The following is a 24,769-nucleotide window of genomic DNA, read 5'->3' on the forward strand; positions in this document are numbered from 1 at the left end:
GACTAAGACGTGACTTTATGTTTTTCTTCAGGATCAGTTGTGGACTGTCTTGTACCAGCAGTATGTGTGTGAGGATCTTTGCTCTCATTGGCAGATGTATATTATAGTTAAGTCCCTTCTGAACCATGTGTCTCTGACAGAAACTGTTACTTTACACAAGATAGGCGTCCCGGCTGAACAAAAACCAAGGTCCACAGGGGAAAAAGTTTCTGAATGAGAGAAGAGGATTTCTGAAGAACACAATAAAAAAAAAAAAGATTAGTCATAGGAGGGGTGTCAGACTCCAGGGCTGGAGGGCCAGCCTCCAGCTGCTTTTCCAGAAATCCTGCCTTATCTGCTGCTGATAACCTCGATCAGGTATGCTTAGTCAATAAGGAGCTTCAATGACAGGTTGGTAGGAAAACATGTCAGCCCTTCAGTTGTATCTGCAGTTTAGACATGTAGGAACCTTGGTAGTGGGGGTGGTTGGACATCACCGCTAGCAAGTAGAAGATGTAGTGCCCTAACTGCCAATTTTAACTGAAGCTTCATTATACACACCCTTGATGCCACACCAATATGCAAACCAACACACACACATTCATATATTACACTAGGAAGTACGTGCGTGTGAACTGTAGTTGTATGTGAGCTGTATTGTGTACATGTTTACATGTGAATATTTTTGGAGCCAACAGATATGTTTATAACATTTGAGTGTGTTTGGACAGGCTCCGCCCTTTTTGAAAAATATCTACACCTGATGATAATGATGATAAACCTCCAGCATCCTGTTGCTTTGAGATTCTACCCCCTCCCTCCCACACTTCTGTAATCATCCTCCAACTTCTTTAAGCACCAACTTCTTTCTCCCCTTTGTTTAGTACCCTTACACACCCAACATCACACTTTCTTCTTCTCTCTTCTTCTTTTCAGTTTGATCCAACAACAAGGTATACATATAAAATGAATATCAATAAAGTTTAGCCAAAATTACAAAAGGGGTTTAATTAAATGTATATATAGACAGACATATATGCCTTTGTTGTCACTGTGCAAAGACAAAAACTAACGAAATATAATATAAAAAAATTAACAATATGTACAATAGGTACAAAGTGTACAACAGAAGTGTGCAATATGCAAATTGTGTTCTCAACAATAAACTACACAAATTACCTGTCTTCCAAGCTGCCAAATAGAAAGTTTAAAAGTGTGTTGAATATGATACAAGAACTTGGATTGGTTGATAGTTGGCGTCATCTCCACCCAAATTTGAGAGATTTCACTTTTATGTCACAAGTGCATGGAAGTTATTCACGACTAGACCACTGTCTGATAACCAAAAAAGACATTCATTAATTTAAACGCTGTATGATAGAACCTATTGCAATCTCAGACCACAGCCCAGTAGTGATGACACTGGATTTGGGGCAGGAACCATGTTTCAGATACTGGAGAATAAATGTTTGAGTCTTGGCAGATATTTCAGCTAGAGAGGAAATAAGGTCAGCTATAGCAGAGTACTTTAATTTTAATGATAATGGAACAGTCTCTCCCTCAGTCAGATGCAGCAAAAACTATGATACGGAGAAGATTAATCTCCATAGCATCCTAATTAAAGAGAGAGAGGCTTCAGAAACAAGTACAAATTGAGCTTGAACACAAACAACAGAGAAAACAAGTTCTTCCTGACAAACTTAACGAAAATGGAAGGAAACTTGACGAGTTATTAATTTATAAGGCAAAAGGTAGCCTTAGATTTATGAATCAATAATACTACAAATTTGGAAACAAAGCCAGTCGAATATTATAATTTCAGTTAAAAAAAAATACAGGCAAGCTGCATAGTTCCAAAGATTAAACAATCCAATACCAACATTGTAACTAATCCTAGAACTATATCAGAGACATTTGCAAAATATTATAAACAACTATATAAAAATCAATTCTTAGAAGGAAAACAAGAGAAAACCAAGGAGTTTTTTCACGAAGTATCAATGACCAAATTAACACCAGAAGAGGCCTCTATATTGATAGAAATTAAAAATCAAATTAATTTTATTTATATAACACCTTTCATGACAACAAAGACAGCTCAAGGTGCTGTACATAAAAACAAAATCAAATGCAATAAAGTACAATAAGATAAATTAATTTAGCCACACACAATAAAATACACAAAGACAAACACCAGTGGAAAATAAATAAATAAATACATAAATAAAGATAAACCAGAGAAACCAGAAGGCGCCGTCTGAAGAACCTATTGGAGAAGAAGAAGTTAGAGCAACAATAGGCAAATTAAAACAGAACAAGTCACCTGGAACGGACGGGTTTGCAGGAGAATTCTATAAAGTTTATATCAATGTGTTACGAGAAACCAAGGGGGTTAACCCAGATGCAGGAAGGACAAGGAGACTGAATGAACTATGAAGGCTATTTAATGCCAACGTGCTAAGCCAAACAGAGAACATCCAAAAATGACGCTGCGACAAACATATGCAGGAACAGAAACCTTAAAAAGGAACCAAATCAAAGTATAATGAGAACCAGCTGTGGGGGGAAAACAACGGACAGAGAAGGAAGGGCGACCTCCAGAGGGGGTACAGCTGAGCAGCAGGAGGGTGAACGTATCACAATGAGCTGACTCCCATATTATGTAAACTATATAACTATGTTTTAGATTGCGCGAGCCCTCCAGAGTCATGGTCTGAAGCAATTGTAACGGTTTTACATAAGGAGGGAAAAAATCCTCTACAGTGTTCGAGTTATCGCCCGATTAGCCTCCTGTGTGTGGATTATAAAATAATAACATCCATCCTAGCCACCCGAATCCAGAAATACATTAAGAAACGCATAAATTCAGACCAGACGGGATTTATTTTGGGTCGTCAAGGAACAAACAATGTAAGGAGAGCTTTGAATTTACAATCACTAATGGCCAAAAGTTCCCAACCATCCATGCTTCCAGAAAGCTTTTGATCAGGGGGATTGGAAATACCTGGAACACACACTGATGGAAATGGGTTTTGGGGAGTTTGTAGATTGGTTCAGATTATTGTATAAAAATGCTAGATCAAAAGTCAGAGTGAACGGGCATTGCTCTGATTTTTTTATCATAGAGAGAGGAGTTCAACAGGGTGACTCATTTTCACCCATCTTGTTTGCTCTAAGTATTGAACCTTTGGCACAGGCAATTCGCCAAGATGACCAGATTGAGGGAATTAAAGACGGGGGAGGGATGATTCATAAAATATCCCGTTTTGCGGATGATATATTACTGTTTTTGAAAAATCCTCAAACAACAATTCCAAGACTTATGCAATGTTTAAATAATTATGGTAATATTTCAGGATATAAGATTAACCAAAATAAATCAGAAGCAATGATGAAATCTGGATTGTGGCCCACCCACCTTGACGAGGAGGTAGCTTTCCATTGGTCCAAACAGGGTTTCAGATATTTGGGAGTTATTTTAACACCCCAACCCACACAACTCTACGACGCTAATTAAAAAACTGCCAAAGCAAATATGGTTTTCTCTAAAACCATATCGGTTTTCATTTATAATCTTATTTTTTTCAATAAATAAAGCTAATTTATCATTGAATATTTTTTCTAAAATTTTTGAGAATTGTGGAAGAAGAGAAACAGGTCTATAGTTTGTAAATTGGTGTTTGTCTCCACTCTTATAGATAGGAATCACTTTGGCTATTTTAATTTGGTTTGGGAATCTCCCAGTTCGTAATAAGTTACATATGTATGTTAGAGGCTTAGATACACTATAAATGACTTTTTTCACCACCTTCATATCTATATCCTCACAATCATTTGAGTTTTTACTCTTGAAATTATTCACAATTGATATCAGTTCATTTTCGTTCACATCAGAGAGAAAGATTGAGTGTGGGATCCTTTCGATGGGTGGATTATTGTCTTTGCTAGCTTTGCATTTTGGAATTTCTGCTGCCAACTCTGGACCCACGTTTACAAAGTAGTTATTGAGGCCGTTTGCTGCTACATTGATGTCATAGCTTTGACCCTTCTCATCTGTAAAGTATTCTGGATAAGTTCGCTTTTTTGTTCCATTTTTAATGATGTTATTTAATATTTCCCAAACTCGCTTTACGTTGTATTTATCTTCATTCAGTATATTAATGAAGTACACTTTTTTACTGTAATGTGTTATTTCAGTTAGTTTATTTTTATATGACTTATATCTTTATTCAGTTTATCTTGTCCTCTGTTTTAAGAATTTTTTATAGAGGTTATTTTTCTTTTTAGAAGCATCTTGTAGACCGGTGGTTAACCAAGGGCATTTGGTAAATTTGTTCTTGAATTTATAAATTGGACAGTTCTTATATTTATTCTTATTCTTATATTTCTAAAAAACATTTATAAGCAATATCGACATCTTTCTCTCAGTACACAGAGTTCCAGTTTTGTCTGGATAAGTCATTATTCAGAGCATTCATGTTTTTTTTATATTTCTTAACCTTTTGTAGACTGGTTTTTTTATAATTTTCTTTGTCTTCACCTTGATGTCAAATAGTGCAAAAACTGGTAAATGATCAGTTATTTCACATATCATTAGTCCGCTCATATGAGTGTATTACACATTATTTGTAAAAATATTATCAATAAGAGTAGCACTTTGAGTGCTACTCTTATTGAGTGCTACTCAAAGTGCTACTTTGAGTAACATCAGGAGTTGTGAAAAATTTCGTATTTTATAGGAGATTGGCATGGGCGCACAAAAACGGCTGGATCAGATTGGATCTGGATCAGAAATCTCACTGAAATTCGATGGAGGTGATGAGGCTTCCATTCTGAACCCATGGATATGAGAATCTTGGACGAGCTCCATAGCGCAACCTAGATATTGACAAATACATTTTATGTCATATTCTGACCTATCTTTTCTCTGTGCTTTGTCCGACGTTCATAAAATTACAATAGGAGATACTCAGAAGGGTTTTCTCTCATTGTTTAAAGTTTCATGGGTGTACACCTGACGGTGCTTGCTCAAGCCACTGCCAAACAGGAAGTGGTTGATTGCGTTGCAGTCAGATAATTAAACATTCATAAAAAATAGGCCGTTTGTATCACGAGGCTGAGATTTCAGAATGAGATGTCTCTTACATATATCCAACTTGAAAATACAGCACTCGCATGGGTGCACAAAAATGGCTCAATAGCGCCACCTACAATGTTTGTTTTCGCGAGCCCCGCCATGTTCTTTAACATACAAGCTTGATTTTAACAGGACATCGTCATCAGATGGAAACCTACAAAAAAGTCTCGTGGTACCAAGCTGTCCGTCGCACAGGAAGTCTGCTATATTGATGTCAATTTGTAATTTTTGCTGTATTTTGGTCATTTGCAGGCTTCGTTCTAGAACGAACTCCTCCTAGAGATTTGTGAAAAATGACTCCAAACTTTGGTTTTGTAATCTAGACACATGTCCGATGTTAAATTTCGAAGCTTTTAAGTTTTTACGGTTGTTTGTGACCGTGGCGGCGCGTCAAAATTGGATGTCGTTTTGAAAACACACTATGAAAAGAAAAATGGCCATTACTCAGCCGAGCATAATCCAATTTGATCCAAAATTGATGTGCATGATTGCAGTCTGACTCTGAACACATCTGCAGTGGAAGAATCCGGAACAGGCGTAGCGCTACCTGCTGGTAACAGGAAATGACATGTTTGACTTGGAACATCACTGCTCAGAGTAGGATGAGCCGACACACCTCAAAATGATGTCCACCTGTTGAAAAGCCATTGAAGTTTACTCTGATAAAAAACATAACTTTCGACGCGGGGGTGTGGTCGCGACAGAGCGGCAAAGTTGGGCGTCCCGCCATGCACACAAAAGTTGCTCTAACGTGCACAATCCTTGGCCGATCTCACTGAAATTTAATAGATTTCAGTCAGACAACTCTTGCAGTAAGAAATATTTATTTGACATTTTCCACATTCTTTAAGTTGGCATTCACATATTTTCGTTTGGCATAAGGCTCCGTTCAATTCCATGAGAAATTTCCATAACACTTTCGGGTAACAAAACCCCCCCTTTACGGAGCCCACAGGTGGAAGCCGGGGAGGAGGGTGGGGCGAAGAATGAGCGCTGAAGGTAAGAAAGAGAATGAACGACTGCGCACCTGGGTTTAAATAGGACGCTGAGCAGGTGAGTTAATTGACTGAACCGCCCTAGGGTATTTACCTGTAAAACACTGCAGAGAGTATCTGCCCGAAATACGATAAATCGTCATTTCAGTCAGACAACTCTTGCAGTAAGAAATATTTATTTGACATTTTCCACATTCTTTAAGTTGGCATTCACATATTTTCGTTTGGCATAAGGCTCCGTTCAATTCCATGAGAAATTTCCATAACACTTTCGAGTAACAAAACCCCCAACACTAAAATCATCCAGGAGAAGACAAATGTGAATGTATAATCAGTGTGTAATAAAATGGGGTGTGTTTTCGGCAGCATTCCATTTTCATTTCATTTCCCAGTATGACTGCTATGTGTGACCCGGCACCATTGACCGTTTGGGCCGCCCCCGTTCGAGTACAGCGCCACGAAGGGAACATGCTATCTAGTGGATCTGCTATGTGTGACCCGGCACCATTGACCGTTTGGGCCTCCCCCGTTCGAGTACAGCGCCACGAAGGGAACATGCTATCTAGTGGATCTGCTATGTGTGACCCGGCACCATTGACCGTTTCGGCCGCCCCCGTTCGAGTACAGCGCCACGAAGGGAACATGCTAACTAGTGGATCTGCTATGTGTGACCCGGCACCATTGACCGTTGGGCTGCCCCCGTTCGAGTACAGCGCCACGAAGGGAACATGCTATCTAGTGGATTTGCTATGTGTGACCCGGCACCATTGACCGTTTGGGCCGCCCCCGTTCGAGTAAAGCGCCACGAAGGGAACATGCTATCTAGTGGATCTGCTATCTGTGACCCGGCACCATTGACCGTTGGGCCGCCCCGTTCGAGTACAGCGCCACGAAGGGAACATGCTATCTAGTGGATCTGCTATGTGTGACCCGGCACCATTGACCGTAGGGTCGCTCCTGTTCGTGGAAACCACGAGGAACATACTATCTGAAAGAGAGAGGGAAAGAAATAAAAGGGGAGCGAACATTAAATAACTCATACCTGATCTTAGAACGTAAGCTCACTTCTGCAAAACGCTGTGCAGAACTATAATTTAAACCGCCAAACAACCCGTATGAGACACTAACTTAACATCCAATCCAAAGCTTCCGATGGCGTATTATGACATGCTTAACAGCCATTATTCAAACTTCTATTAAACTAAGAAGAAGCTTGATGGCCATAAATTTCTTCCATTTTGGCCATTATATATACACGCGCTTAAGTAACATCCATTATTTCGAAGCTCCCAACGACAGTACCACGAACGAGCTTAATAGCCATAATTTTCTCCATTTGGCATACCAATTATAAGTGCTCAAGGAACATCCATTTAATTGAGGGTCCATCCAAATATTAAGAACGAGTTCAACGCCCATAATTACTATGCTTCATTGGCATACTATAAACAAATGAACTTAAGAATCAGATTCGAGCTCCGCGCATACTATGATACAACTTAGAAGATCCTAAATTTTGAGCCTTCCACCTGGCTATAATTTTCTTTTAACATCTATAATCGAATAATTTACATTCATTCTGCGGTTGACATTGATTAATTAATTCAGTCATAAGTGTCATTGGAATGCAGAGGAGGTCCACCGCTCCGTCACTTTCAGTGCAGCAATAGGTACGTCGAGCAGTCATCGTTGCAGCACCAGATCAAGGAATGCATGGGTGACATCATTTCCTGGAAACGGAGAAGCTGATCGGGGCGCAGGGGTTCGCAGGCTCAGGATGCGATGCATAGATAAAAACAAAGCAGTATTAGTCTTGACAAGAATATATAAATAACCCAGAAACTGATCAGTTTCAAAATGATTGAGATAAATTAAATAACAGTGCTTTGAAAGAACAAATCTGAGAAAGTGAAATTTAGTAGATAGTTAAGGTAAAGACCCATTGTGGATTTATCGCACCCTAGAAACCACCATAATTACAAATTCCAACAGTGAAATGATAGTGAAATATATAACCTGCACGAAATCTTAACACCAATTTTTATATAATCAAATGATAAGAAAAGTAAACTTTGACAGTTTCAGAGGGACGCACCTTCAGGAGGCCATCGAGGAGTAGGTGATGGGAAGAATAGCCAAGGAGATTTGTAGATGAGGAAGGTCAACATCCCACGTAGCAAAGGATTACAGCTCAGCTGGATTTTATATTAGTGGTTCTCAAATTGGTGGACAACAAAGTACAGACTACTAAAATTTTAATTAGCCAAGGGCGTTTGAATACTGCAAAAGAGAACTTGAGAGCCATGAGGGATCGTAGGTTTTGATAGTATTTTTGCTAGACTGAACCTTAAGCATTTAGAGGTGGAGTCAAACAAGCCTCTAAATGGAGATGCATCTAGCAGAGTGTCATCTGCTCAAGCAAGGCAGATAGAAGACTGACTTGTGGACACAAGATTTAACTCTTGAACTAAGCTTGAGAACGCATGTGATATATTTCCTACGTTCAGGGTAGAAGTTGCTCAAGGTGTTGTTTAAACATTAACCAAGTCAACCGATGACACAATACTATCATTCAATATTGAAACAGCCTTAATATAATCTCCAAGGATTAAATAACCGGACGACCCCTTAAAACCATCAGAGCTGTGGATTCTGGCGGCCGGACAAACACAAACCACTCTTCTTAAATCCTTTTCCCCCAAACCAGTAGGCGCAGACTCAGAACAACAAGTGGAGGGAGCCTGAAGACACGTCAGTCATCATAACAAAACCACTCCAAGCATAGAGAGGGAAAGATCAAACGCAAAACACAAAAATCCAGAACAGGAACACGGGGCCCAGGATCAAACTACCCAGAACAAGAACACAAGATGAACGGATGACCATAGGACCAAAGCTACAGCAAAGGTCAGGTGGCCCAATCATTGACAAATCATATTCAACCAAAATTTAAATAAACGACATGCTGCACAAAAGCTAGAGATGACATGATGGGGAGAGACAAGCATCAATGAACCACCCAAATCCACAGAAGAAAAAACAAATCCGGATGAGTGGAGAACCATACATTATAGACAACGTGGAAACCCAGATTTGAAAATAAAGTTTTTTCCACAGAGATTCAAAAGACCAGGGATATAGAGGAAAGTTGGCCACCAAGAAATCATCAATAACATGCAAAATGAAGGGCACCCATCGCCTACAAATATCCAGGACAGGGCTTCAGATAATAAAGTCGATTTTATGAGGACTGCCACGACAGCGGAAAGGTAAACCGACAAATACTTCGAGTGCCAACTGAAGGCCAAGAGACGCCACTGAGAGGCATAGAGGCAGAACAGTGAAACCATCAGTGATAACAGTCATCCTCAGCCTTATATCGCTTTCGGAGGAAAATCGTGGAGACAGCATGGGGAGCTGAAGAAAATATATACCAATCCTGAAGGCGCATGGGGAACCAGGCCACTGATGCCCAGAAGATGAACTGCGAGGCGCTAACAGGTCCAGATCAAGTCACGTCAACCTGAAAACTTCCCAGGGGCCACCCTCAGTGGCGGCTTTGAAAACGATGCCCTGGAAGAATCCATCACATAGCCCCCACAAACCTCCAAACCAGAGAGAGAATAACAAATTAACTGTCCAGCCGAGAAAACAAGGCCGCGTCGAGACTAACACACTCACCAATGCGGCCGACGCAAGTCCCTGAGCCAGGGCAGGACCCACTGGGGTACACAGAGCAGGGAAAAACAGGCGGAGCAGAACCAGATGCAGAAGGTGCAAGGGCAACGAACGAGGATCACTGAGTGAATAAAATGAGCCATAGACGCTGCATAAGAGAGACCAATCATAGGGAAAATGTCCACAGAGCAGAGACGGGTCCAAGAGACACTGATTCACATTCTGACTAACCAGCAGCTACAACAACGAAGAAAATAAACAGAAGAACTGCCATAATAATAAAGCCAGCATCGAATTAAAAACAGTCAATATTCACACTCAGCTCCCAAAGAACAAAACAGCAACAGAAAAAAATGCTAAAATCCACAAAAAATTCAGCCAGCATGAGAAACCTGTCCAAACGAGGACCGCCAGCCTTCACAACCACAGAAGAGACCCCACAACCCCTGAAACAATAACCGGACGACGCTGAACTACGCAGCAGAAAAGGAATCAGAAGTGCATCATGAAGGACCATGAGTCAAAACTACAATTCCCAGGGTCCTTAGGGGCATGACGTCACCGAAGTAAACAGGAAGCAAAACGCAGCCTTAGAAAACTACACGGGAAAGAACCGCATGATGCTCACCGTAGATAATTGGAGTGACCACGGCAGACGAGAAGACCCGGACTGCTCCTGATCGGGGGGCAAGGACATCCCGAACATCGCGGAAAGCACACCCCCTGCAAATGCACGAGACCGCGGCGAAATGAACGCGCTTTGAGCTGTCAGCCGCCCGCTGATCGCCGCAAAAGGAGAGCAGATGCGGCGAAACGAAAACCCCACATCAGAAAAATGGGGATCATCCATCCGAAGGACGGGGGGACCACAGCAAGACGCCGAAAGAGAAGGAGACCCGCGGGCTCGGAGACCGGCGAAGAACTAGCGCTGAAGGTAAGAAAGAGAATGAACGACTGCGCACCTGGGCTTAAATAGGACGCTGAGCAGGTGAGTTAATTGACTGAACCGCTCAAAAAACATTTACTAGGTCTTCTGATTGATACATTACCAAGGGGTTTCCTCACCATGTTATTCAAGCCAAACAAACCCAGATAAACCCAAACAAAATAAGCCAGCCACTATATCTGCTAGTCACAAACAGCTTTTTATAATGAACAAAAAACTGAAATTGTCTTTGACAGACCTTTGTCCAGCAAAACCCAGAAGAATTACAAAATATACCCAAAGATACACCCTAATAAATAAATAAATGTCCTTTTCCCCGCGACAAACCCGCTGAAAAGAGAGAAACAACAAAAAACAAACAAACAAACAAAAAAAAAGTCAATAGTTCTCTGTCCGCTCCTGATATGATGCAAAGGAAAATATTTGAATAATCCGTTTGGGGGAAAAAAAGTTAATCAGAAAAAACAAAAATGAAGTCTCAATCTTCGCATGGTACCATGACTTACAAAAAAAAATAGAAACATCCAAAAAATGAATATTAAGGGTCGGTCTCACCGCATCCAAGCGTAATCCGAAACCCCTCTCCTTGGAGTGCGCTCCTCACGCCCAGAAACGCCGCTTCCGGGACCCGGTCCTCCGGCAAGAGCTCCGCCAAGATGAAGATTATAATTAAGTATCTCCCGCTATTCTTCCAATATTGTTGGATGAATGAAGAGATGACAAGTTGCGGCTGCAGACTTTCCACGTCTGGCACCGCCACACCCCTCTCCTTCAGCGTCTGACGTCCCTCCTCGCAGCGTCTCCCGCTCCTCTTTTCAAATCACCTCTGGTTTCCGCCTCTAATGTTTGTTTACCCAGTCAAAAGGTCCCATAGTCAATGACGCCATTAATCATATTCATAGGCAGTGTACACAGGATTTTGTGCTATAATTTTCTTTTCATATGCATTTTCCCTTGAGCAATCAGTTTCTTCTCTCCTTATATTTTACATTTTCATTCATTGTTCTTTTCATTCGTTTTTCAATGTGGCGATGTCAGAACATTCTGACCTATCTTTTCTCTGTGCTTTGTCCGACGTTGATAAAATTTAAAAGGGAGATACTCATTAAGGTTTTCTCTCATCGTTTAAAGTTTCATGTCTGTACACCCTACGGTGCCTGTGCAAGCCACCGCCAAACAGGAAGTGTTTGATTGTGATGCAGTCAGATAATTAAAAATTATTAAAAAATCAGCCCTTGGTCTCAGGAAGCTGACATTTCATAATGAGATGCCTCTTACATATCTCCACCTTAGATATACAGCACCCGCATGGGCGCACAAAAACGCCTTTATAGCGTCACCTACAATGTTTGTTTTCGCGCGCCCCTCCATGTTCTTTAATGTACATGCTTGATTTTAACAGGGCATTTCCATCACATGGATACCTACAAAAAAGTCTCAATACGTCATTTTTTCTGTATTTTGGTCATTTGCAGGCTTCGTACTAGAACGAGCCGCTCCTAGAGTTTTCTTAGTAGTGACTCTAAATTTTGGTTTTGTAATCTAGACACATGTCCGATGTAAAATTTTGAAGATTTTAAGTTTTTACGGATGTTTGTGACCGTGGCGGCACGTTGAACTTCGAGGTCATGTAGAAAACATGCCATGAAAAGAAGAATGGCCATTACTCAGCCATGCATAATCTAATCTGATCCAAAATTGATATTCATGATTGCAGTCTGACTCTGAACACATCTGCAGTGGAAGAATCTGGAACAGGTGTAGTGCCACCTGCTGGCAACAGGAAATGACATGTTTGACTTGGAGCATCACTGCTCGAAGTAGGATGAGCCACCACACCTCAAAATTACGTCTACCTGTTAAAAAGCCATTGAAGTTTACTTTGATAAAAAAACCATAACTTTCAACACGGGGGTGTGGTCGTGACAGAGCGGCGAAGTTGGGCGTCTCGCCATGCACACAAAAGTTGCTGTCACGTGCACAATCCTTGTCCGATCTCACTGAAATTAAATAGATTTGATGAAAATTCCATTCTGAACCCATGAATATGACAATTTTGGACGAGCTCCATAGCGCCACCTAGTTATTGAAAAACACAGTTTTTGTCGCATTCTGCCCTATCTTTTCTCTGTGCTTCGTCCGACATGCATCAAATTAAAACTGGAGATACTCAGAAGGGTCTTCTCTCATCATCAAAAGTTTCATGGGTGTACATCTGACGGTGCCTGCGCAAGCCACCGCCAAACAGGAAGTGGTTGATTGCGTTTCAGTCAGATAATTAAAAATTCATAAAGAATCAGCCGTTGGTCTCAGGATGTTGAGATTTCATAATGAGATGCATCTTACATATGTCCACCTTAGTTATACAGCACTCGCATGGGTACACAAAAATGGCTCGATAGCGCCACCTACAATGTTTGTTTTCGCGAGCCCCGCCATGTTCTTTAGGGTACAAGCTTGATTTTAACAGGACATGTTCATCCGATGGAAACCTACAAAAAAGTCTCTGAGACCCTACCTGTCACTCGCACAGGAAGTCTGTTATATTGATGTCAATATTTGCTTTTTGCTGTATTTTTGTAATTTGCAGGCCTCGTACTAGAACGAACTCCTCCTTGAGATTTATGAGTAATGACTCCAAACTCTGGTTTTGTAAATTAAACCCATTGCCGATGTTAAATTATGAAGCTTTTAAGTTTTCCTCGATGTTTGTGACCGTGGCGGCGCGTCGAACTTCGAGATTATTTTGAAAACACGCCATGAAAAGAAAAATGAATTTACTCAGCCATGCATTGGGCACATTCTGCCCTGTATTTTCTCTGTGCTTTGTCCGATGTGCATGAAATTAAAACTGGATATACTCAGAAGGGTTTTCTCTCATCATCTAAAGTTTCATGGCTGTACATCTGACGGTGCCTGCGTGAGCCACCACCAAACAGGAAGTGGTCGATTCCGTTGCAGTCAAGGTTATTATAGTTGCCGCTTTAATGCCGCTTTAATTTTTATCTGTAACTGCTCTGTTTGATCTTCAGCACAGGACAGACACATTTAGATGACCCCTCCAGAACCATGTCGTCTGATTGTAACCGTATTCTCTCAGAAGATGAGGAAAACGCTGAGTTTTCTGGCTGCTAGTTTTTAGATTCCGTTTCATCTTCGTTATTAACTCTTTAGGCTTTTACTTGTACGGAAATCTTTCCTGTGCATGAGAATCTGGTTTGTCTTCCCGTATGCCACACTTGAGTAAGTTGATGGATTGATTGACTACCCCTTTCTGGTACTTCCTTCAAGGTGAAGAATCGGGTTGGGGTGATCAGGCATGTGGTTCTGCATGGGGGCCTGTGGGATGACCTATACATCGGCTTCCAGAACCGCATTAGCAGAGATCCCGACATCTATCACCACAAGTACGCAAATTCACTTTCCCTGCAGGATTTTAGGAAACATTGCAGCATGTGAACCTCTGATGTACCTGCAGGTTTTGGAACCACTTCCAGACACACTTGCCTGTGCGCAGGCCGGACTGGACACTGTTCCTGCAGCAGGTGACCCCCCCGCCGGCGGGACTTGATCTCTGCTGCATGCTGTAGAGGCAGAGCGCTCTTCGGGGAGAAGAAGTTCGGTGCTTCTACGCTTTCCGCTGCAGAACCTTTTCCAGACCCCTGATATGGGGTTTATTGCTCATTGTAACCCTTGTGCTATCCTGGGCACTTTAACATTGGGAGTTGGGTCATCTAGACCCACTAGACAGAGCTCTGAACCTTTTTTCTTCAATGATTTGTGATCTTCACTGGTGTCCATGGATTACATGGAATCTTTCCACCTTTATCCACCTTTGATTTTATTGATTTATTTCAAGCATTGTAGTCAAAGCAATAAAGAATTTACACATATTTATCAAACTCATTACAGAAATGATGAAATGCACAGATTAAAAAGACAGAAAACAAAACAAAAATGTCACTTAAATCATATATGCTTAATTAAATACAGTGATAATTAACTGAGGTATAAATAGAGTTTGATTTATTGCTTGAAAAGGAGTGGGAAGAAGCAAGCTTATATAATCCCACCCCTACTGAGTTCATTCATTTGATAGTTTAACAGTGTTTTTAAATACGGTTCTGATCAGATAGATTCTCTTCAAGTAACAAAATCCAGTGCCTAGAAATGATTGATGATCTTCAGAAAACATTCATTCATGATTTCAGTAAACAGTAACGATACCGATATGTAATAATAATTGATTATCATTAGAACACATGATAATATCAAACTAGTAATTATTGCTACACATTGCAGATCAAGTAAATAAAATCAATAGCTTATTGATTGTAATTCAAACATTTCAGTAATCTTATTGCACATTACAATGTAAAACTCATTGGTTGTAATTAAATTGCTTTGATTATTTCACCACAGTCAAGTTCACACATGGATTTGGAATTATTCAAACACCTGTTGATCCTTAAATCCTCTTATCTTCATATCCTGAAATAAGAGTTTCTTTATACATTTTCTTGAATATTTGAATATTTGAACATTTTTTGAGCTCATTACTTAAACCGTTCCAAAGTTTAGTGCCACACACCGACACACAGAAACTTTTCTTTGTGGTTCTTATCAGTTTGATCTTGAAGTTCCTACATCCCCTCAGTCTGTAGTCTCTAGCCCTTTTGGATATTGAATGGTAACGATTTCCCACTGGCTCTGTATAAAAGTTGCGCAGTGTAAAAATCAACAAGGTCATACAGTTTTAAAAGTCTTTATTGATAAAATAGATTGTTTGTATGATCAAGATATCCGGCTTTATGTACAATTCTGACGGCTCGTTTTTGAAGTAAAAAGAGAGGATGTAGTGAGCTCTTCCCCCAAATTTCTATACAGTGGGTGAAATATGGTAATATTAAAGAACAGTACAATAAATATCTACTGTCGTATCCTAATATATGTTTAGATTTATTTACAATTGAAATACTTTTTGAGACTTTAGTTTGTATGTGTCTGATGTGTGGCTTCCAACTTAGTTTGTCATTGATTAAAAACCCCTAAGAATTTGATTTCTGTAACACTTTAGATTAAGACATTATTTATTTCAATTGAGGGCTCTTTATTTGCACTAAAGTTTCCAAAAAACATTACTTTGGTTTTATCTAGCTTCAAAGATAATTTGTTGTAATCCATCCATAACTTTATTTTATTTAACTCTGTGTTCACCACCTTTGTCATGGTAGGGAGAACACGTCAATGTAAGGGTGGGGTCATAGGATAGCACAAGGATTAATAACACTTATATACTACCCAGGAGGAAGGGTATTCTGTCATGTGTCTTTATGAGACACATTTTACATTTTTTTTAAGTTTCACCAAACAGGTACAGTGAATCCTCATATTTGCAGGGCCCAGGGAAAACAGCAGTCGCTAACAGTTAAAATGTTCCTGTAACACCCCCCTCTAAAAGTGCATATACAGTGGGGAAGGAAGGTTTGGCCACTCCCAGTAAAACATTCTATTATTGTGCATTAAGAAGCCAAAGAAGAAATGGAAAAATCTCCCAACGACATCTAATTACTGATAAGACATTGTTTTGTAACATGTCAAAAGAATCTGGCTTTATTTCCATCATTTAACCAGTTTTTCAATCTTCTTGATGAAATCAGAGGTCAACAGTTTAGTTCTCCTTCAAGGTTTGTGTTTATCAACAGCCAAACATCCCAGAGTTTGGTCCAAGTCATCTTTTTAACTGAAACACTTTTCTAACAACGTCTGGATTGAAGAACAAATTTCCTTTCAGACTTCAGTCACTTTTAAAAAATGAAAACACAATGAAGACACAATTAAACCAAATTGAAACAATTTAATAATCTAATAAGAAACAAAAATATTTATCTTAATCTTTGATTAAGAAAAGAAAAACGCCGGGGGACAGTCTACCAGCTGTCCCCAATTTACCCCCTTCCTTATATAACCTCATATTAGGGTGAGGGGGTGGGGGGTTTAGCCTGCGATGCGCCTTGGGGGGGGGCTACTTGGGAGTGGCCCCCCTCCTATGGTTGCCGTATGGAGTGGGCCCCCCCTCTTTCGGTTTTATTTGCACCTTAGACACGTAGGGTCCTTGGTAGGGGGGGTGCTTGGACATCACTGCCAGCAAGCAGCAGATGTCCTCCTGGCACCCTACCCGCCAATTTTAACCGCACCTTAGACATTTAGGGCCCCTTGGTGTGGAGGGTGAGGGGACATCACTGTGAGTAATCAGGAGATGTCCCCTTAGTGCCCTACTCGCCAATTTTAACTGCACCCCCCTTAGTACACACACCCCTCCCCCTTCAATATATACATTCAAACATAAACACACACACATGCACACAAACACCCTCTCAAACACCCATACACGCACACACATTTTACAAGGAAGGTGGGACCTGGGTCCATCTGTCCCCTACCCCGTCCCTGGTGGGGGGTGCGGGCCCCTTGGCGATGGCGGCCGTGTCCCTTGGGTGCCGGCTCCCTGGGCCCGGCGGTGCTCTCTCCGCACCGTGGGGGGGTTCATATTACACCTGAGCCGGGGGTGTTCGTGTCCCTGGGGGGTGGGTCCTGGTCCTTGCCCCTGGGCGCTGGGCCCCGCCAAACTTCCAACATGGCCGAGCCTGGTCGGGCCATATTTATAACATCCCTTATGGGCCGCCCTTTTTTCCCCGGGGTTCCCCCCTCCTGGGCGGGGGCGGCGGGCCCCTGCCTTGCTCCTACCTGGACCAACCGTGGGCCGGGTGGGTGGCTGCCTGGAGTGCGGAGCGGGTCTCCCTTGGGGGGTCCTGGCTCGTACCTGGGGTCGGGGCGGGGGGATGCCCGGAACTCCTGGGTGGTGGTGGGGTGCTCGTCTGGGGCTGTGGGCGTCCCTCTCCGGTGGGGCCCTGCGTTGGGCTCTTCCGGCGCGGCGGGGGGCTGCTTTCCTGGCTGGGCTGGGGCGGCGCTCTCTTTCCCTCTGCGCCTCCCTGCTCTCTGGCTCTGGGGGCCTCGCGGCGGTCCTGCTGGCCCTGGCCTGGGTGGCGGTCTTGGTCGCCCGGGGGGCGGTTGTTCCCTGCCTGTTCCCGTGTGGCGCTGGGGGAATTCCGGCTGCCGCTGCTGCTGCGGCGGGGGTATGGGTGTGGGGGTGGCTGGGCGCTCCTCCTCCTTCTTTTCACATTCCACCATCCATTTTAGAAGAACATAAACACTCACCTGAGCACAGGTGTTAGCTCACCTTTGTACTAATAGTTTGCATGATTGAATGAATGAAAGATTTCACACTAGTTGGTTTAAAGGCATAAGTATGCGTTCGTGAACACTATCTGTTTTGTGTGCATGTTGACATGTGGACATTTCTGCGGCTAGCAGGTGTGTTGATAATATTTGAGTGTGTGTGAACAGGCCCCGCCCTTTTTGTACTACATGTGAACCGTACCGTAACGATAAACAACCAGTAAACCTGCCTGCTCTATGCTGCTTCATGGTCTTACCCCCCTTCCCCTCCTATTATCACCCTCCTACCCCCCCTCTCTCTAACGTCCCTCTCTCTTGTTCCCCTCTTTCCTTTTCCGTCCGGTCCAACACCAAAGATTTTCAAACATGATTGAAATTAATAAAGTTTGGCCTCAATTACAAAAGGGGTTTATTCAGACATACCTTTGGTTTGTCTGAAGATGAATAACCCCTCTTGTTAGAATAAAATATGTCCAACACAAGAGGCCCTCAGCTCTCATCTGTTTGCCTAGCTGTTGGACAGGACAAGTTAAAAAAAAAAAAAAAAAAAAAAAAAAAAAAAAAAAAGAAAAGAAAAACGATGTTCACTTTTTGTGTAGCTACAGAAAACATACATATAATGTTAGTCTTTTTGTTTAAAATGTATCAAACATATTGTGATTATATTGTTCAAAAATTACAGTGGCCTTTGCACATACAGTTCAATTTTTTTTTAAATTAATTAATTACTTAAAATCACTATTTAGAAACAATATGTTTGTTTTTTGTGAGGTTATATAAAATAGCATGTCAATAAACTGAAGGGAAAAACAACTACCAGGGTAAAATGTCAAATAATTTAGTTGAAAATTATTTCTGGAAACTAACTTAACTTTTATTACAACTTTTAGAAAAAAACAGCTGCAACTTCCATCTTTTTCTGCCACAATTATCACAAAAATGCTTGTGAGATTGCAAAGGGACTGTATCGATGCAGGCTATTAGATTTTTGTCAAGGATAAAGTGTGCCTTGGCTCAAAAAAGGTTGAAAAACACTGACCTTTATCAATCAGCCACACAATCTGAGCAAGGAATTCTTCTGTCCTAAAAATTTTCTCACAGTACTATGTTCTTTGTTTCAAAGCGTTGCTTTGTTTGGTTGGAGTTTTTCTGAGCTCTGTGTTTCAAACACGGCCTAAGTAATAAATGGAGGTGAAATTTACCAAAACAAATAAAGTTGAAGTTATTACTCCCAATTTTTAAGGGTATACGTTGTTTTTTTTCAGAGTACGGAAAGAAGAAGGCTGTTAAAATTATTATGGTCTGGCTGGATCCTCGTTTGTAGCATAATTTACCACATTGGAAGCACTTTACTGGAACTCTAACTTCTATCTTTGGCCTACTTAAGAAGGTAGTAAAGCACTTTAAATACACGTGATTTATTGTATATTATCTCTTTACAGTAGGACAGAGTAACTCCAGAGTCTGCCAGGCCTTGGGGGGTCACTCAGGGTAATCCCATGGGCCCCAAGGTATAATTTCTCATGGGAGATTTCTGAATCATTTCAAGCAATCTGAGCACCTAAAGGCGATCTTTTTGTTCTTTCAATGAAAATATTCCAGGAAACTAGTTTAACTGTTTGTCAAGTATAAAAAGGTGGTTGTTTTTTTACACATTCACACCAAAATGTACGTAACAGGAAGCTTTCATAGAGTGTTTAGCATTTGCCACAGTAAACAGAAACGGACTACATAAAACATTTGATTTTTTCTATGAAATATGAATTAAAAAAAGACACAATTTCAAAAAACAGACATACTCTAAGAAAAAGTTTGATAAAATAATTGTATTGCTAGAAAATGAAATGATGAGCAAGCCTTTACAAAATGTTGGATAAACGATCATATTTACAGTTACATAACTGAATGACCTTGGGAGTATTTCAGGCAGGCAGTTCAGCAGTGCGCTTACCTGGTTCCTCCTCCCTGCAGGCGTTCAGTCTAATAGACTCACCTTTTCAGCGTCCTCTTCTTCCATTTCCGCAAGCTCTGTGTTCGTCACCCCACACAGTGCAGTGCAGGTAAGTAGACTGTGATTGACTGAGTGACTGAGAGTCAGGTTTGTGGCATCTATGAAGTGCACGTTGGGGTTGCAGAGAAATGAAGGGCATTCAGTACTCTGGAGATGGTTCTCGCTTGTGATCAGAGGGGGAGAGAGAATTCTGATTTCTGACAGACACCTGAGCAGGCGAACCGAAACTGTGATCTTCAGATCAGAGGTTGACTGCCTTACCTCTGCAACACAGCCCTGTGTTTTATCCGGGCTAGGAACTGTACCAGAGTGACCCAGACATGGCCGCCTTGTGGCTACATATTTAGGCAGTAGCATGAAGAGTCTGCCCCAAAGACCCACAGTGGATGAAGCCCATTGGTGTGTGAATGTGAATGAATGATCCCGGTGATAGTCAGAGGGGCCGTAGGCGCGAACTGGCAGCCACGCCTCTGTCAGTCTGCCCCAGGGCAGCTGTGGCTACATCAGTAGCTTACCATCACCAAGTATAAATGAGGAGTGAATGAATAATGGACACAATGTAAGAACTTTAAGTGACTTGAAAAGCACAGATAAATCCAATCCATTATTATTATTATTGGTTTCCCGTGTGCCAGTCCTACACTTAACAACTGAGCCGTCCAACCACTGCTGTAATAACATTTATGTTGATGCTAAAATAAAAATACTTAAAAATGAACGACCAGAAGAGGAGAACTAAAGACTGTGAAATCCTCCATGTTTAATTATTCAAAAACACACTTTTGTCAGCAACCAGTCAATGAGATATAAGTAATTAGCGACATTTAGCCAAACAAAAAGAGCTTAGGTAAACAAAGTTAAACTTAAAAAGTTGACAAACTGCAACAGACTTAAAGCTTTGATTTGTTTTAGACTTCAAAACAACCAAAAAGTTTGAATCCAAAGAGAATAAACAAAAATTGTACAGATGGAAGAAGTTTTTTTGAACCACATATTTACTAAAGTAGGTGGTAAGAGGATCACAGGGAGGGCGCCACCTCAACTCTCGGACCTTGCCCTAAGGAGAGCTGCACGGAGGCTCCACACCCAAACAGCAGGGGACCACAAACAGCTACAGAGGAGAGAAAAGCGGATCCTCCAGACCATAAAATAGTGTTTCCCAGCCCTGGTCTTCGGGGCACACTGTCCTGCATTTTTTTCAATTAATCTCTGCTCAAACCCTGCCTTTGATAAATGGCGTATACTTATGGCGTATACTTATGGCGTATACTTGAGTGACTATTTATCAACATAGTCACTTTTTATATTTTACATATTTTTTTTTTGCATCAGAGAGATAAAAAAAAGAGTTAAAACAGCGGAGACATTCCTCAGTTATATAATAAGCATAATTTTCACTAACTTTGTGTTGATCTCCACATTTTTTCATTTTCATGTTACCTTTTAGTAACCCTAACCCTAACCCTGCTAGTAAAAACTATCGTCTCCTATGGGTCCAGAGGTCCATCCTGGACTGTACGCCCCCCTGAGACCAGCATGGAGCTGCTGCCAAAGTCATCTGTGGAAAGCAAAGCTGCAGTTGAATTCCACCATCTGAAGCAGCATCAGCAAAGATAGAAGTCCACTCAGCGGCATCCTTTTGGAATGAGCGTTCAACACTTATAAAGCAATGACTTTTCATCAACATTTGTGGACTGAACATTTAAAATCAAATTATTTTGAAAAATATTTTGGATTTTCTGACTGATTTTGCAATGAGGAATGACCTTTGCTCATAAAGGGAGTTGTGCTATTTATGAAACTGAATTGGATTCATTGATGGTTTTGTCCATGTAAAAAAATGAGGTTCTTCATGATGATCGTAAGACTGAGTTGAGGTGCCCAAAGATTTATAATCTTTAACTTCTGTCCTTTAAGCTATTGCATTTGAGTCAGCACCAAATTACTCTTAAAAAGTTTCGGTTTGAAATATGAATGTTTCCTTCAAGCCAAAAGATGCACAATAAAGCAATCACAAAAGAACGTGTTCAATTATTGTAAGCAGCAGGATAAAGGAAGAAACAAAGTAACCTGTTTCCAACAAATTATGATGTTAGTAAAGAAGTCATATGGACCCATGGGGGAGGGGGGGGGGTGTTGACCTGTATGGGTGCCTGTTACGTCCCTCTTCAGGGAGGAGGGAGAAATGTGCAACATAAAGAAAATTATGATAAGCGGGCGGGGTTAAGGTTGGCCACACAACCGTTTATTCGGTGACACATAAAAATCAAAGGGAACTAAAGGAAAATAATCAACACAACACCAAAGGTGCAATAAATAATGGTATAACTTAAATTCTCAGGCTTTGTAGCTATACAATGACAGAAAGGCAAAACTCAAGATTACTCCAAATGCAAGCAAAAGACCAAAAGAGTAAGTAACAAAATGACAAAACTAGAATCAAACTAAGGGGGAAACCAGAGGCTTTCACAAGCTAAGGCCAGGCAGACAGCAAGGCAGGCTGAAGGAACAAATTCCCACACAGGAATGCAGCCGCCACTGGAGTAGAGGATCCTGGGAGCTTTTAAGCTTCCCTCCAAGCCAGACAATTGGTAGCAGCCTCAATCAGAACTGCAGAGGGGGCGGAGTCAGCAGCTGTGCAGGAGCTGGACTTCTGGAGGAGCTAGAACACCTACATTCACACACACACACACACACACACACACAAAACAAGCAGACACTACCAGGGGTCGTAACAGTGCCGCAGCTGTGTGGGTTTTCCAGTCTATGAAGGGTCGTAGAGGACTGGCTGTATTTTAAGGGAAGCACAGGTGTGTCTTACAGTTCTCTAAGGACGTCATGGAAATGGAATGTACCATTGTCGTGCGTGTGGTAATTGTATTGTGAAATATTCCTAAGGATAATGGAAATTCCGCGCACTTATGAAATACGGGCAATGCTGTCATACAGATGACTTTACTCCACACTCTAGTCGTTAGTGAGGTGTGAGTTCTGGCTCCTTACTGACTGCACACAAATGCTGCATGCACAGGATGTGCACGTGATCCGTAAGTGTCCAAACAACACATGTAGGACGTCCACTCAAACTACACTCTGATTGTCCAATTTCCTCATTTCTAACAGCCAGGCTGCAGCAAGGAGCGTGCACGTTTCCTGTGAAGAGCACTAGCTCGATCCTTGTTCAGTCTGCAGGATTTGGGGGATTAAAAACAGGAAAAATCTGTATGACTGCCTGTGTCTCACCTACTTCACCCTTACGTGGTGTCTAAGCGTTCACTACAACCTGTCGCCTGCAGCATGAGCAAAAGAAATGTCTTCAGATTTCCTGTTTGCTTTTTCTTGTTTTATTTTTTTTATGGACAATGAGACATTTTATTAATGTATTAAACCAACAAAACTATTGATTCGTCCTTTGAGTGTGGCCCCTGTGTTTCTATATTTTACAACTGCTTATGATTTAACAGTTTCAGTTCAAAGACCCCCCCCATTGATTTCAGTGAAACACAGTATACAATCTAAACGTGTTTTGAATTAGACAGAAATAGAATTAATCTAAATCAATTATACAGTAATCAAATGGCAGACAAAAATACGCAAGCTAATTTTCTGCATTTCCAGAAAAAAAGTATTCTTTCAGAAGAAAGAAATCTAAACGATTTTACAGACAGACCTTAAAACAAGGCAGTAACATGCATCAGTGTGTTGTCATGCATGTGTCGTCACACTGACAGCATTGCAGTTCTTGAAGTCACATGGGCATCTTGACTGAAGTGCATCCTGCAAATAAATCTTGCATAGATTCAGCTTTGAGTTGACATCCTGCAGCAAGACATGAGTGATTGTTGCCATGACAACTCATCTACAGCTGTTAAAACATAAAAGGCACCAATAAAAAACTAAGCATGGTCCTCCTGTCTTCATAAACCTATTTCTCTGGAACAGGAACACTTTGATAGATGTAGTACCAGAACGGCCACTTTTCATGAAAATTATTTTTCCCCCATTTTATCTGGTTTAAACCAAAGAGGAGCAACATCTTCCCCATGTTCCTGGTATACTTGGAGCAGTCCCTGTGAGATAGTACAGCTTTTCTCAATGTGAGGAAGGACTTTGTGTTCTCCAGGATCTCTGAAACATTGAAGCCGTTCTGCTGGTTATTCTTAATCAGAATCTTCAGCTTCCCTATGCCACTGTAGCTCTTCCTCTCCGGCAGCTGAAGTTTATACCCAGGAGGAGAAGAGATGTCAGTGTAGCCTAAAGCTCCGCATAAGATCTCCAGAAAAGCCCACAGAACAGCCAGCACATGCTTGCCTGAAGAGTTCCTCTGTCACTGAGTTCTTCAGGGACAGATTTATGTAGAGAGCCATGTTTACTGGTTCCAATGAGACTTCGCTGTCTGCTTTGCATTTATGCAGCTTGTTTGGCATCCTCTCTGCCATTTGGCCAATCAGAGGCCTCACCTCTTCAGACAATGGACTGCATTTAGTGTCTATTGGGAAGAACAGGTCTTTGTGTGACTTTGGTCAGAAAGATCACTGTGAACATGATCTGGAGAAGGTATAGACAGGATTTTAAAATGTCAACCATGAGAAATGAAAGCCTTCACGAGGCTAACATGTGTAAACCAGCTGGAGAAGCAATAGAAACCTCAGTAGATACCTCTGATGCACCCTAAATTACTGAGAAAAAGTTAAGAGACAGCAAAGATGAAATATGAAGACTATTTTTCTTTTTTATTCCTATGTATTTTTCATTGGAGGAACGTTACTAACATTCTTTTCCTG

General features: G+C 41.3%; 1 protein-coding gene across 7 annotated transcripts in view; it reads left to right on the forward strand.

Moving 5' to 3' along the window:
• cmah (cytidine monophospho-N-acetylneuraminic acid hydroxylase) overlaps positions 1–21,649 on the forward strand; it is a 130,863-nt gene extending 109,214 nt beyond the window's left edge. For 6 of the 7 annotated variants that reach the window (XM_078947916.1, XM_078947915.1, XM_078947921.1 and 3 more), the window contains 2 exons: positions 14,027–14,142; positions 14,214–14,628. In XM_078947916.1, the coding sequence (XP_078804042.1) occupies positions 14,027–14,142; positions 14,214–14,325 (228 nt within the window). In that variant the 3' untranslated portion in view covers positions 14,326–14,628. Of the gene's footprint in view, positions 1–14,026; positions 14,143–14,213; positions 14,629–21,484 lie in introns of those variants that run through there. The other variant, XM_078947919.1, reaches the window with a different exon arrangement.
• Positions 21,650–24,769: the final 3,120 nt, after the last annotated feature.

Source organism: Oryzias latipes, chromosome 5 (genome assembly GCF_053564925.1).
Source record: "Oryzias latipes strain Hd-rR chromosome 5, Olatipes_Hd-rR_3.1".
Lineage (NCBI taxonomy): Eukaryota > Metazoa > Chordata > Actinopteri > Beloniformes > Adrianichthyidae > Oryzias > Oryzias latipes.